We start from the raw sequence: 15,032 nt of genomic DNA, 5'->3' as shown, positions 1-15,032 counted from the left end.
TCCCAGCTATTATGATCTAATAAGTTAGCTCTTACAACCTCGGTACCTACAGTGATCTAGTAATTTAAGAAATATATATTCTTATCCCTTCAAAATCTTTGGTTGGCAATGTCAGAGATATCAGTAGAGTGTGGTTTTAAAAACATCACTGCTTTGGGGTGCCTGAATGGCTCAGCTGGTTAAGCGTCCAACTCTTGATTTCAGTTCAGATCATGATCTCATGGTTCATGAGTTCAAGCCCTGCACTGGGCTCTTCACTGACAGCTTGGAGTCTGCTTGGGATTCTCTATCTCCCTCTCTCTCTGCCCCTCCCCCATGTGTTCTCTTTCCCTCTCTGTCTCTCTCAAAAATAAATATTTTTACAAATATTTTTAAAAAACAGCATGGCCTTAAGAATCAAGAAAATTGTAGGGGTTTTAATGTTTTCTTTTATTCTAGTTGAGATTTAACTTATATACTGTAAAGTTGCATAGGTCTCAAAAGTACAGTTTGGTAAACTTTGACAATTGTATATAGCCATACAATTAAGATATAGTACTTTTCCATTCTTCATGAAAGCTCCCTCATGTTCTTTTCCAGTCATTCCCCCCTGAGGCCTCTCTCCTTGGTTTACACATGACTGCCCTCTGTATCCTCACATGGCCTTCCACCAAGAGCATGCATTCCTAGTGTATCTCTCTCTTCTTTTAAGGACAGAGGGTCATATAGGATTAAAGGCCACCCATATGACCTCAGTTGACCGTAATTACATCTTTAAACAAGGTTCTATTTCCAAATACAGCCACATTCTGAGGTATATGAAGGGTTACGACTTCAACACATGAATTTGGACGAGGTGGGGGGACACAATTCAATCCATAACAACCACTTCTTTCCAGTCTTTATGCTTTTTTTTTTTTTTCTTTTTCTTATCTCATTATTCTGTCTAGGACTTCTATTACAGTGTAGAATAAAATGGTTAATATGAACTCCCATAGGGAAGTCCTGATCTCATAGAGAAAGCAGTCTTCCACATTTAGTATGATTTTATTAGCTGTAGGTTTTTTGGTAAATGCTCTTTATCAGTTTAAGAAAGTTCCCTCCTCTTTTGCTGGGAATCTTTATCATAATGAGTGTGGAATTTCATCAAGTCTTTTTTGTGTTCCTATTGAGATGAATTTTCTTCTTTATTCTGTTAATTTGATTATTTACACTGGAAGATATTGGTATATAATACCTTTTTTTGGTAATGATCTTGTCAGGGTTTGGTATTAGAGTTATGCTAGCTAATGAGTCAGGAGGATGTCAGCAAAATGGTAGAGAGGATCCCCTCAACCCCCAGAAATACTGAAAAACCTAGAAAAACTGCCAAAATCAGCATTATCAGAACTCTGGAAGATAGTGAAAGATTAACAAAAAACAAGCAAATGCTTAGCCAGGAAAAAGGCCACTGAAACATGGTAGGAGAACTTTGTGAAATTTTAACTTAGAGTTGTCCCTTCCCTATTCCCAGCATGGCAGCATTCTTTTTTTTTTTTTTTTTTTTTACAAATAGTTTATTGTCAAATTAGTTTCCACATAACACCCAGTGCTCATCCCCTCGAGTGCCCTCCTCCATGCCCATTCCCCCTCCCTGCTACATCCATCAGTCCTCAGTTTTTGGCAGCATTCTTAAAGATAGCATCCTGAGTTCCAGGTATGAGCACCTGGTCCCAGAGGAAGCAGAGCAGATCTGGTACTCAAGGAATCGTGTTTGTCTGTTTTCACCTGTCTATTCCCTAAAGGGTTGACCCAAGGGGACTGCCTTTGTTCTTCCTAAGTCCGAACTTTCTCAGAGCAGAAGCACCAGCGTGTAGGACATTCCTTGCAGACATTAAAAGCCAAGTGAGCACACCACTGCTTCCTGGAGTAAGAAAGTAAGAGGCAAGGCAAACAATAGACATACCAAAAGCCAACAAATTAGACAACCATAGATGAAATGGACAAATTCCTAAAAACACACAAACCACCAAAACTGATTCATGAAAGATAGGAAATCTGAATAGACATAACAAGTAAAGTGATTAAATCAGCAGTCAAAAACCTCCCCAAAAAAAGACAAGCCCAGGATTAGATGACTTCACTGGTGAATTCTATCAAATATTTAAAGAATTAACACAAATCCTTTTGGAACTCTTCTAAAAAAATAAATAAGTAAAAGTAGAAGGAACACTTCTTCACTCATTTCAAGAGGCCAGCATTATTCTTATGCCAAAGCCAGACAAAGACATCACAAGAAAACTACATGCCAATATCGCTCATGAATACAGACAAAAATATCCTCAATAAAATAGTAACAAAACTGAATGCAGCAGCATATTAAAAGAATTACATACCATAACCAAATGGGATTTAGCCCAGGAATACAAAGGTAGTTGAACACACAAAAACCAATCAGTGCTGTATATCATATGAATAGAGTGAATAGGAGAGACCCTTGGCTGGCTCAGTCGCTAGAGCATGCGATTCTTAATCTGGGTGTCATGAGTTCAAGCCCCACATTGGGCATGGCTACTTAAAAAAAAAATTAAATGAAGAAGTACAAAAAAAAAAAAAATCAACCCAACACAGAAAAATCATTTGACAAAATCCAACACTCTTTCATAATAAAACAATCAACAAAGTAGGAATAGAAGAGAACTTCCTCAACATGATAAAGAGCATATATGAAAAGCCCAAGCTAATATCATATTCATTTGTAAAAGACTGAAAATTTCCCCCCTAAGATCAGGAACAAGACAAGTATCCCTGTTTTTACCACTTCCATTCAACTTGTGCTGGAAGTCCTAGCCAGAGCAGTTAGACTACAAAAAAAATTAGGGGTGCCCGAGTGGCTCAGGTGGTTAAGTGTCTGGCTCTTGACTTCAACTCAGGTCATGATCTCACAATTTGTGAGTTCAAGCCCTGCATCAGGCTCTTTGCTGTCAGCACAGAGCCTGCTACGGATCCTCTATCTCCCTCTCTTACTGCCCCCTCCTCTGTGCTCCCTCTTACTCTCTCTCTTAAAAATAAATAAACTTTGAAAAAAGAGAAAACATATCCAAATTGGAAAGGAAAAAGTTAAGCTTTTAGCAGGTGATATGATTTTTATATAGAAAATCCTAGAGGATGCACAAAAACCTCTTAGAGTTAATAAATGAATTCAGCAAAGTGGCAGTATAAAATTCAATATTCAAAAATCACTTATATTTCTACACACTAGTAATGAACTACTGGAATTTTAAAAAACAATTCCATTTATAATAGCATTAAAACAATAAAATACCTAGCAACAATTTAACCACGAGTGTAAGACTTATACACTGAACAGTACAAACCATTGCTGAAACAAATTAAAGAAGACCTAACTGGAAAGACATTTCGTGCTTATGGATTTGAGGATTCAATACTGTTGAGATGTCAGTACTCCCCAAAGTGATCCACAGATTGAATGCAATCCGTATCAAACTTCCAATATTATTTTTTCCAGAAATGGAAAAACCAATTCCAAAATTCATACAGAGTTCCAAGGGTCTCAAATAGTCAACACAATCTTGAAAAAGAGGAACAAAGTTGAAGTAGTCATACTTCCTAATTTTGAAATTTACTACAAAGCTATAGTAATCAAAACCGTACTGAAGTTATACCTATACCTGACATGAGGTTATATATATAAAGAGAGAGATCAATGGAATAGACTTGAGAATCCAGAAATAAACGCATGTATTTCTGGCCAATTGATTTTTAACAGGGGTTGCCAAGACAATTCAACAAATGAATGGTCTTTTCAACAATTGTGCTGAGACAACTATTGGATATTCAAATGCAAAAAAAAGTGAAGTTGGACTTTGCATTTATATACCTCAGGCCATACACAAAAATTAACTCAAAACTAATCAAAGAGCTAAAAATTAGAATGAAAACTATAAAACTCTTAGGTGAAAACATTGGTGCAGATCTTCATTCTCATAAATTAGTGGTTTCTTAGATATGGCACCAAAAGGACAAGCAACCAAAGAAAAATAGATAAATGGGACTTTATGAAAATTATTTTTAAAATTGTGTCAAAGATACTTCTATAGAATGTAGAGACACCCCACAAAATGGGATAAAAATTTGTAAATCCTATATCCTATGGTTCCGGTATCCAGGATATGTGAAGAACTTTTACAATGCAATAGCAAACAACTAAATTAAAAATTAAGCAAAAAGCTTGAATAGATATTTCTCTGAAGAAGATATTCAAATGGCTAGTAGGCACCTGAAAAGATGTGCATCATCACTAATTATTAGGAAAAACAAATCAAAACCACAATGAGACACTGCTTCACACCCACTATGATTATTATAATTCTAAAAAAATGTAAAATAACAAGGTGGAGAGGATGTGGAGAAATCAGAACCCTCATACATTGCTGATGGGAATTTAAAATAGAGCCACTATAGAAAATGGTTTGGTAATTCCTCAATAAGTTAAACATAGAATTAGCCTATGGCCCATCAATTACACTCAGAAAAATAATAGACAACAGGTGTTTATTTTTTTTCAGTTGTCTTTTATTTATCTATTTTTAATTTTTTGAATGTCTATTTTTTTTCAAATCTGAATGTTATTTATTTTTGGGAGACAGAGCACAGGCAGGGGAGGGACAGAGAGAAAGGGAGACACAGAATCTGAAGCAGACTCCATGCTCTGCGCTGTCAGCACAGAGCCCAACGCAGGGCTCACATGAACTGTGAGATCATGACTTGAGCCAAAGTCAGATGTTTAGCTGACTGAGCCATCCAGATGTCCCTAATGTCTATGTATTTTTGAGAGAAAGAGAGAGACAAAACTCGAGAAGAGAAGGGGCAGAGAGAAAGGGAGATGCAGAATCTGAAGCAGGCCCCAGGCTCTGTTAGCACAGAGCCCGATGTGGCGCTCCAACTCATGAACCATGAGATCATGACCTGAGCTGAAGTCAGATGCTTAACCGATTGAGCCACCCTGATGCCCAACAACAGGTGTTTAAAGAAAATTTTGTACACAGTGTTCATAGGAGCTCTATTCACAGTAACCAAAAGGTAGGGACACCCAAATGCCCATCAACAGATGAAATGAATAAACAAAAAGCAGCATATTCATACAATGGAAGATAATTTAACTGTAAAAAGGAATGAAGTTCTGATATGTGCTGTGACATGAATGAACCTTAAAAACATTATGCTAAGTGAGAGAAGCCAGACACAAAAGGCTACATGTTGTATGATTCTATTTATAGAAATATTCAGAAGGGACAAAGTAGGTTAGTGGTCACCAGGGACTTAGGAAGAGGGGAAAATGGAAAATGACTCCTTAATTGTTACAGGGTTTTTGTTTGAAGTGATGAAAAAGTCCTGGAACTAGATAGTGTGATGGTTACCCAACATTGTGACCATACCTAATGCCTAATATTGTATACCTTAAAATGGTTAAAATGGTAAATGGTATTTTACCACAATTTTTTAAAAAATAAATGTGGAAGTATTGGGTTTTTTTCTCCTCTATTTTCTGAAAGAAATGTGTTCCTTGCAAATATATGTTCATAGCAGTTATATTTAGTTGGGTAGTCAAAACTATGGTAACCAATGGCTTAAGGAACAAGAGTTTCTTCCAAGATCACCTTATGTATACAAAAATATATGTTTATTTAGATAAATATATGCAAACATATTTATGAAACTTATCAGCCTAAGGGATAATATTCTTACCAGCACTTGTATTTTTTAAATGTGTATTGTCTTTATGTATGTGTGTGTGTATAAATATAGAGATGTGTAGTTCTATGAATATGCATAACTATATGTAATTGTTGACATACTTAATATTAAATCAAATTTTATAGAAGGAATAAATATAATTAAAAGCTGATATATAAGTTCCCAAAAACTTAGTAAGGAATAGAATTTAGAGTATCAAGAGAAAGGAATAAGCTTGTCCTATGCCTTACACCAATCATTCTTAACTTTGGGGGGATCTCATATACTTTTAGAATTTGATGAAAGCTATTGTTCCTTTCCTTAGAAAAATGAATGAGCACATATTATGCACACATTATTGTGCCTATTATTGTGTGCTGGAGTCATACATTCATGAAGTACAGTAAAACTCTGGCTTATAAGCATAATTCCTTCCAGAAACATGCTTGTAATCCAAAGCACTTAGATTCCAAAGTGAATTTCCCCGTAAGAAATAATGGAAACTCCGATGATTCATTCCACAATCCAAAAATATTCATATAAAAATGACTACAATATTGCAACATAATACAAAATAATAAAGAAAATACAAAATATAAAGAAAAATAAACAAATTAACTTACACTTACCTTTGAAAACCTTCATGGCCAGTGTGAGGGAGACAAGAGAGGAGGGTTATTGTCACTAATGGATGTTAGCTACAGTACAGTATTAATAAATGCTTGTCATATACTGTATTAATTTAATTATACATTAAATAATGTAACTTGTAGTAAGGCAGCAGAGGAAAGGGTCTATGTCTGCAGGCAGCCTGACCTAGAATGAGGCAAAGCATTCCTAAGCTTACTCTTGTATGGAAAAGCAAAGGACTGTCCACAGCTGCTTTGAAGTGACAAAAAAATACACTAGCGCCAGTTGTGGGCACCTTCCAACATCCTGAAAAATCACTTATTTCTGCCAAACACTGCAGCTTGAAACTGAGCATCTGAGCATGGGAGATGACCACCCACAATCCCAAAGCAAGAGAGAGAGAGAGACAGAGACAGAGAGAGAACCATTGGCTCAGTTGGGATCATGTGACATTCAGCATCATGTACAACTCATAATGCAAGGCGTCGCTCATTTATCAAGTTAAAATTTATTAGAAATGTTTGCAGATCTTAAGGAACACTCGTAGAACGAGTTACTCGCAATCCAAAGTATATCCATAGATGCCTGGACCCTCTGTTAAAATTCCTGCTTTAAACTGTCCCCATCAAATGTCACTTGTCTCCACTAAACTTTTCATAGAAATATCAAAACAGAATAAGTAATGTTCAGGTCTTCTATAATAGTGATTGCAGAGACAATTACATTCTTTCACTGCCGGGCATCTCTTCTTCCCTCCCACCTCACCCACAAATCCCTTTCAGTTATTTCTACCCCTATTTGCCCATTAATTTCCCCTCACATCACCCAGGACTCTACCCACACAGTTGTAGGAGTAGTGAGCTGCTTTACGTGCCTCCAGTCTCTCTGTCCCACCCTATTCCAGTCTCCGCCACAAAAATAATCTCTCCAAAGACCAGGGTTTTTTTAATTGTGTTTGTTGCTGCTGTGTTTTATTTTTGAGCCACCTAGCACAATGTTTAAGATTAGTTTGCCATACAAAATCAAAACCCAGCCTTGTTCTTACTAGCTGTGTGATATTGGACATGCTGCTTGATCTTTCAGTTTCTACTTCCTTATCTAGAAAATGAGGGCAATAATGTAATTTAAGGACTATTGTAAGGAATAATGAGATAATGCATGTAAAGTGATTTAAAGTGATTAGCAAAGTACAAGGACATAGTGATGCTCAATAAATACTTCCTGAATACATTAAATATTTTGCCTCAAGGTTTTTAATTTAATGCTTTTGCTAATTCCATTCTCCTTATCCCTTCCTATCACACCACCACCTCCTGCATTATATCTTTTTTAATCCTATAGCTATATGTGATCTCTCCCACTTCTTAATTTATCAGCCTTTTCGATTTATTATGGTGGAGTAGCCTAATGGTGAACACTCTGGGACCAGATTATCTAGACATGAATATTGACTCCTTCATTTGCTAGTTTTGTGGCCTTGGGCAGGTCATGTAAGTCCCATATGGCTTATTTTGCCTATCTCTAAATGAGATACAAAACCTAGTGTCTATTGCAAAGGGTTTTTATGAAGATCAATATAACTAATTTGTAGAAATGGCAAAACTAGAGAGAGAGAGCTAGAGTGGGGATGGGAACAGAACAGACAGGGAGAAGGGGCTAGCCACAAATGGGCATAAGGGAACTTTTGGAAGTGAGGAAATATGTGTTGGAAGTTCTTTTTTTTTTAATGTTTATTTTTTTTTGAGAGAGAGAGAGAGCACAAACGGGAAGAGCAGAGAGAGGGAGACAGAGGATCCAAAGAGGGCTCTGTACTGTCAGCAGAGAGCCTGATGTGCGGCTTGAACTCACGAACTCTGAGATCAGAACCTGAGCTGAAATTAAGAGTCAGACGCTCAACCGACTGAGCTACCCAGGCTCCTGTGAGAAAATATTCTAACCCTGGATTGTAAAAAGAAACAAGTGAATCCCATGACAAATATTTTTAAAACTGGGTTGTGGCCATGCTTTCATAAGTATAGAAATTTACTACTCTTTCTCAAATGTATGCGTGTATGCTTAAGCTGGTTAAATTTTATAGTATTTAAATTATAGTGAAGCTTTTTTTAAGTGTATTTACTTATTTTGAGAGAGAGAGAGCATGTGCATGCATGCATGCTGGACCATGAGTAAGGAAGGGGCAGAGAGGAAAAGAGAGAAGGAGAGAGGAAGAGAGGGGGTGTGTGTGGGGTTAGAGAGAGAGAGAGAGAGAGAGAGAATCACAAGCAGTCTCTGTGCTGTCAGTGCAGAGCCCAATGTGGAGCAAGATCGTGACCTGAGCTAAAACCAAGAGTTGGTTGCTCAGCTGAGCCACCCAGGTGCCCCATAAAGCTGTTTTTAAAAAAAGATAAATGATTTGTGGCAAAGGCCTAAAGAAGTACCAAGCACAGACTAAGCACATAGGATCTGTTAGCTATTGTTACTTTAAACTGCTTTGGGTTATTTATGGTTCTTTATCAGATTATTTAGAGTATCTCATGTTCTTGCTCTCATACTTTCCTTCCCCTTCCCTAAGCTAAGTCTGAGCTTAATTCTGGCACTAGCCCTGCCCATCATTAGGTACTTACTAAACACTATATATAATGGTAAGGTTTATGTCTAGCATGAAAATGTACTGGTTTGGGTTGAGGGTCCCACAAGTTTGTGTATACAAAAAGGACTGAATTGTGCATTTAGGTGGCTCATTTTTCACCTCTATACATACTAAGGAACAGTCAGTATTGAGTATAGCTTTTAAATACCAAGGATCACGGTGATTGTTTTGATGCTAATCTCTGTAGCTGGAAGACTCTTGCTTTCTCTAGACCTGATTTTCTCTGGTCACACCTGAAGGGCCATTCCCAGAATTAGCATACTGTATTCTTGGCATTTGAGGTATTCCCTACACATCAAAGCTATCTTGCTCTACTTGAATAGTTACGATTTCCTCAAAGAAAAAGTACATCTTCCCATATAAGTTCTTCAAGCAGCCTGGACAATTATTTCCCAGGAACCAGAAGAAAAATTGTGAATGAGATTCTAACAGTCTTTGAAGAAAAAGACAGGAATGTTCTGTGCTGTTTGGGAAATAATATTAAAAAAGAAAAGGAGAAGGAGAAAATTATTATTATTAGAAATAATAAAAATTAGAAAAACAAAAACGAAATTCTTTCTGTCCATGTCATCTTACTGAGCACTCCAGAGGAGAAAATTATCAACTCCACATTGCTTGTTAGAAAGGAGCAGAGACCAGATCAGCCCTAGAATGGTGAGCTGAGTATCTCTTCGAAGCAGGCACTTGTTTTAGCCCAATGTCTAGTTCTTTGAAAAAGGTATCTGAGGGACGCCTGGGTGGCTCAGTCAGTTAAACGTCCAACTTCGGCTCAGGTCATGATGTCATAGTTCGTGGGTTCAAGCCCCCCATTAGGTTCTGTGCTGACAGCTTAGAGCCTGGAGCCTGTTTCAGATTCTGTGTCTCCCTTTCTCTCTGCCCCTCCCCCACTCGTGCTCTGTCTCTCTCTGTCTCAAAAATAAATAAAACAAAACAAAAAAAAATTTTTTTAATTGAAAGAAATTTTTGAGATTTATATCTACCTTGAAAGTTTTGGGCTTAACTTGGGGGCCTTGGGAGTATGAAGTGCTGGGCTCAAAGAGAAGAAAGAACGTTTCTTAGGATAGGTAAAGAGAAAAAAAATAAAGCAATCTACCTTCTTGGGCATTTTCACAGTAAACTCAAATCAGCAGGAAGATGACAGACCATCAGGTTTAAAAACAAAATCACTAGCTAGCCTATTATTGCACAGATGTACTTTTTTTAAACAAGATACTGTGGATCTCTGATGTTTACAAAATCAAAACAACCCACTGAGTTTTCCATCTGCCATTGTTTCATTTCAGAGAAAAAAAAATAGCTTACTTTTAAAGCTTAGGAGTTTTTGTAATCTTTAATATATTACTCAGAATGGGCTTTTCCATTTCCTTTTATTGAATGCCCAAATTAATTCCTTTACTGTTCACACAGGGACAAAGGCAGGAATTAGAAAAGATGCATCCACATCTCCTATGACAACAGGAAGCCAAAAGGAGCTTGTAACCACAACCACATCATCACTGCAGCAAGACAGTGCCCGGTAAGCTTCGGGTGACCTTCAGTGTAACATTCTTTAGTTAAGAGCTTTTGCGGGGAGCTACTTCACACGGAGTGGAAAGTCTTGACCATTCTTAATAACTGTTACTCAGAAGAGACGCCTTATTTGGCAGCATCTGGATTTGGCCAGGTTGAACTCATGAGCCCTTTCTTTTACACATGCTCTGCCTTGACTGGAACTGGTAACTGGCAAGGATTGCCAAAGAAAAGAAAAGTTAATCCTATCATTCATCAGAAAATGTGCTTAGCAACAGGTCTTTCCCAATTTATCACAGAATAGTTATATACTTTGGCTATAAGTTTAACTAATTGAATTAATTGATACTGAAATTTAAAGTGGGTTTTGTATTATGGTTTTAAGGTCTGTCAACATTTACTGACACTAGAAGCATTTGAAGAGTTAGTTGTTTGATCAAACTTTTCTGGAGCCAGGAAAGAAATAGAGGTTAAAATTTCTCACATCCAATAAGCCAACCACCATGTAATGTTTTTAAAGCTGAATATATAAAATCCACACCAAAAAGGCATAGTTTAGACTTTCTTGGGAATGTGATTATTTGAACCCTAAATTCACAGCATTTTATCAGATGAATATAGATGTTAAGACTTCATTTTAATTATAAACAACTTTTGGGAAATAACTCTAATGCGAAGACAATAATAATGGCTGCCATCATTAGCATCTGTTATGTACAGAGCCCTTTGTATGAATTACCTGATTTAATCTTCATCACTGCTTTATAAAGTGGTACTACTATCCTCCTCCTTTCTAAAATTAGGAAATTTGTTTTCTTAGTTTTCTTGTCTAAGAAATTGAGTGACTTGTCTAAGGTCACATAGCTAATAAGATGTAGAACTAGAGTTTCAGACTCCAAAGCCCATCATCTTAAATATTATAATAGGTGACAATGACAGCCTCCTTATTTCTTCAATCAAAAGAAAATTTAACTAGTTTACCACATTCTTTGTCCATTACTCCTTTATTTCATTTTTAATTCTGCCGTTATTAGCATTTTCCAAGTACCCACATAGAGCTGTAATTCTGAAATGTTGAAAGGGCTTCCTCCTTAGACTGCTTAGCAGTGCGGCTGAATGCTTCTACTCAAAGGTCCATCCCAGGTACCTTGAGGGCTTCCTCTGGAGGAGGTACAGGTAAAAAGAAGGAATGATCTGGATTTTCTGGGGCACCTGGGTGGCTCAGTTGGTTAAACGTCCAACTTCTGCTCAGGTCACGATCTCTCGGTTTGTGGGTTTGAGCGCCCCCCCCTGCCCCACCCTCTCCCCCTCCCCATCAGGCTGTTTGTTGTCAGCTTGGAGACCACTTTGGATCCTCTGTCTCCCTCTCTCTCTGCCCCTCCCCCACTTGTACACGCATGCTCTCTCTAAAAAATAAAAAAATAAAAAAGAAATAAAAATTAGAAAAGGAATAGTCTGGATTTTCAATCTTAGTGAATTTTCCTATTGAAGATTAAAGTGAGATCCTTAACACGACTTTAATGTTTTTTGATGATTGCATTTCAGTTTAGAGAGAAGCATGAAAAAGAAGAATAAAATGTTTCCCCAGTAAGAATTTTGTAGAACATTCTCAGCACACGTTTTCTGAATGGACCATATCAACTTTGTACAGTTTTACAAGCCCAGGTTAAAATTGCTGTGAAGACTCATATTTACAGACCTTAAATAAAGGATTCTGTATCCATTAGTTCTTAATACTGCAAATCAGCTAAATATAGTTTCTCAGAGGTTTCTTAAATAATAAGTACTTAACTTAATAAAACAATGTGTAACACACTGGACTTCATCCTTAGAAGTGCATGATGGCATATCATAGGTCTATTATACAAAGTGCAGAGTTGAAAAAAAAGATTCAGTACTATGAAAATCAGTTACCAGAAAGGCACAGTGGTTGCTTTCCAGATTTCAGAATCAGGATTATTTGAATTATTTTTATTTCAAAGTGTAGAAAAGGAATTTTTTATAGACTACTTTTCAGTTACACGCAAACTCTTACTACAAGACAAAACTCTGTTCTTAATCCCAACAAACCTTTGAGGGCACTGAGAACAAGAGTAAAAGCCCATCCACTCTAAATTCCAAGAATTTTCAAAACTTGCAAAAAAGGATGGGGCATGGAGGAGGGCACTTTGGGGATGAGCACTGAGTGTTATGTAGAAACTAATTTGACAATAAACTATTTGTAAAAAAAAAAAAAAAAGGATGGGGGTGGGACAGATGCTCATGGGAAACAGGTTTTCCTTTGTTCTCTGAAAAGCACTAACACCTAGAAGAGTCCCGCGTGGTTCCACGTGCAGGTGATAAAACCAGGCGTGGCAAAGTCATCTTTCTCATTCACAATGTAGGCTGTTAATTGTTCTCTCTGCTGCCTGTCAATATAATGTGAAATTTTCATTCCCCATTCAAGATGGAAAAAGTTGTGGCTGAAAATGTTAACATTTGCATTTTTATTTGTTGATTTATTTAAAGGACAGCCTCTCCTGCAGCAATCCATCACTTGGTGACACCCCAAATATGAATAATGTATTGTAGACTTGCGGTTACAATGTGTAATAAGTGCTAGAGACAGTAAAGGAATGTTAACTATGTTGCAAATGTAATATTTATTGACTCGTAAAGTTTATTACTTTCGAGGTTCAATAATACTGACCATAGGACATTAATACCATTTATCCTGATTTTAGCTGGGCACCTTTATATGTAGAAATATTCATCTATCTCATGCTAACAAAATAAATATGTACTTTACAGCACAAGCAAAGAGGGCTTTCTAGTTTTCTGTGCGGAGAGCTGCAGTGCTTCTTTCTCTTCTTTCACTTCTGGCCTCCAGCATTGATCACACACCCGAGGGCTGTCCGAGAGAGTGAGCACAGTGGTCATCTTGGCACAAGAGGGTGGTGCTGCAAAACCAAACAGCGCCATGCATTTCTGCCTGGCTGAACCTCACAAACCCACTTGCCCTGGAGAGAGGCTTTTCTCCCTGTCCTTCGGAACACCTGGTGGGGAGTGCACCAATGATCAGAAAGTTCAACAAATACTTCTCCAGCCGAGACCCTGAGTCAGTTTACAGATTCCACTTGATCCTCTGGTCTCCAAGGTGAAACCAGAGCTGGTCAGGGTACCAATTAACTTCTTATGAGTGCAACTGTTACTGAGAATTAACCCTTTTGTGCCTTCCAGAATTAGGTATTCCCATTGCCACCAACAAAGATCATACAGGAAATATCTGACACCCAAAGCAAAAGAAGTAATGTTAATTAGCAACCATCAGCTGTAATTGTCATCCCCATTAAGATGCAGAATTATGTATTTCTTCGTTATAAATAACCTTTCTAATTGTACTTGATGTATGCCAATTTAATCAAAAAGTATACTTGCAACAGACAGATATTTGCATTTATGTAGCTTTGAATCTTTAAATCTTTTATTTCAAATTTAGGGAGAAAAAGCATATTAACAGCTGTATATTCTTTATACATGGGTATCTTTTTCTATCTAGGGATGGAGATCTAATACATTTTATATTAAAATGAAGACAGTATCGTGTGGGCTTGTTCAGTGAAACAGAAATCTTGTCGCTTTTTAAAATGCCAGTGAAGTTTCTCTCAGTCATATGACAACTCTCATTGGTAATTGTTCCAAACTGATAAACAGAGGCATATACCAGGATGACATTTGCAGTCCCAGAGGTAAAAAGTAAAAGTGATGTGGTTTGGAGATGGGGGAGGGGGGGGTTCCAGAGCTGACAGCCAGGAAAGAATTCTTGAAACGTCTTTGGTGCAAAAAGGTAATTTTATTAAAGAGTGGGGACAGGACCTGGGGCCGAAAGAACTGCACTGGGGTGGTGAGGAGGGACTGATTGTATACAATTAAGCTGGGGGAGATCAAGGCAAAAGGGAGTTTTCCAGATATTTCCAAATATCTTTCCAGTTTTCCAGTTTATGCCAAAGAGGACTCACTGGATACTGGAGGCCTAGCTTGTCAGGCTAAGGTTGTTTTTCCCTCTCTTAAGGCATTAACATTAACACAGTAGGCGTTCCTGGAGAACTGTTATACTCTGCCTGTCTCAAGTATTTGTCAGTGGCTGCAGGTTATAAGGAAATGTATTTTACCTGCCATTTCCTTCTGACCTTTGTTCCCCACATCACTCTGATGATGTTGGGGCCCCCGTAAACTGAGTCTGTACATTTCTGGAGATTAGGCTATTTATTGATAAGATTGCCTTTTTCTTGTAATTTACTAAGACATTTGTAAACTGATGGAGATTCTTACGTCCTACATGACTGCGATCTCTATCAGTTAACCATTGTTTTTCTCCTTTCCTTTGTTCTTGGGCAGTGGGGAGTGCCTGAGGAATATCACACAGATCCCACCTAGGGGAGCTGTGCGTGGTTTTAGCTTGCCTTATGCTCCCTAATCAAAAGGCTTCTTTCTGTTGTCTCCTGATTCATAAGACTTAAGGCTGATACTATGGTTTTCGTGTGTGTGTGTGTGTGTGTGTGTGTGTGTG

General features: G+C 37.5%; 1 protein-coding gene across 6 annotated transcripts in view; it reads left to right on the top strand.

The window, feature by feature from the left end:
- The window catches only part of KIAA1328 (KIAA1328 ortholog), a 332,193-nt gene that overhangs the window by 275,955 nt on the left and 41,206 nt on the right, over positions 1-15,032 (top strand). For all 6 annotated transcript variants that reach the window (XM_039238958.1, XM_039238959.1, XM_039238962.1 and 3 more), the window contains one exon: positions 10,382-10,490. In XM_039238958.1, the coding sequence (XP_039094889.1) occupies positions 10,382-10,490 (109 nt within the window). The remainder of the gene's footprint in view (positions 1-10,381; positions 10,491-15,032) is intronic.

The sequence above is a fragment of the Hyaena hyaena genome, unplaced genomic scaffold, assembly GCF_003009895.1.
Source record: "Hyaena hyaena isolate Hyena2069 unplaced genomic scaffold, ASM300989v1 scaffold_150, whole genome shotgun sequence".
In the NCBI taxonomy this organism is placed as follows: domain Eukaryota; kingdom Metazoa; phylum Chordata; class Mammalia; order Carnivora; family Hyaenidae; genus Hyaena; species Hyaena hyaena.
Note: the sequence above shows the minus strand (reverse complement) of the source record. Positions and strands in the feature narration are given on the sequence as shown.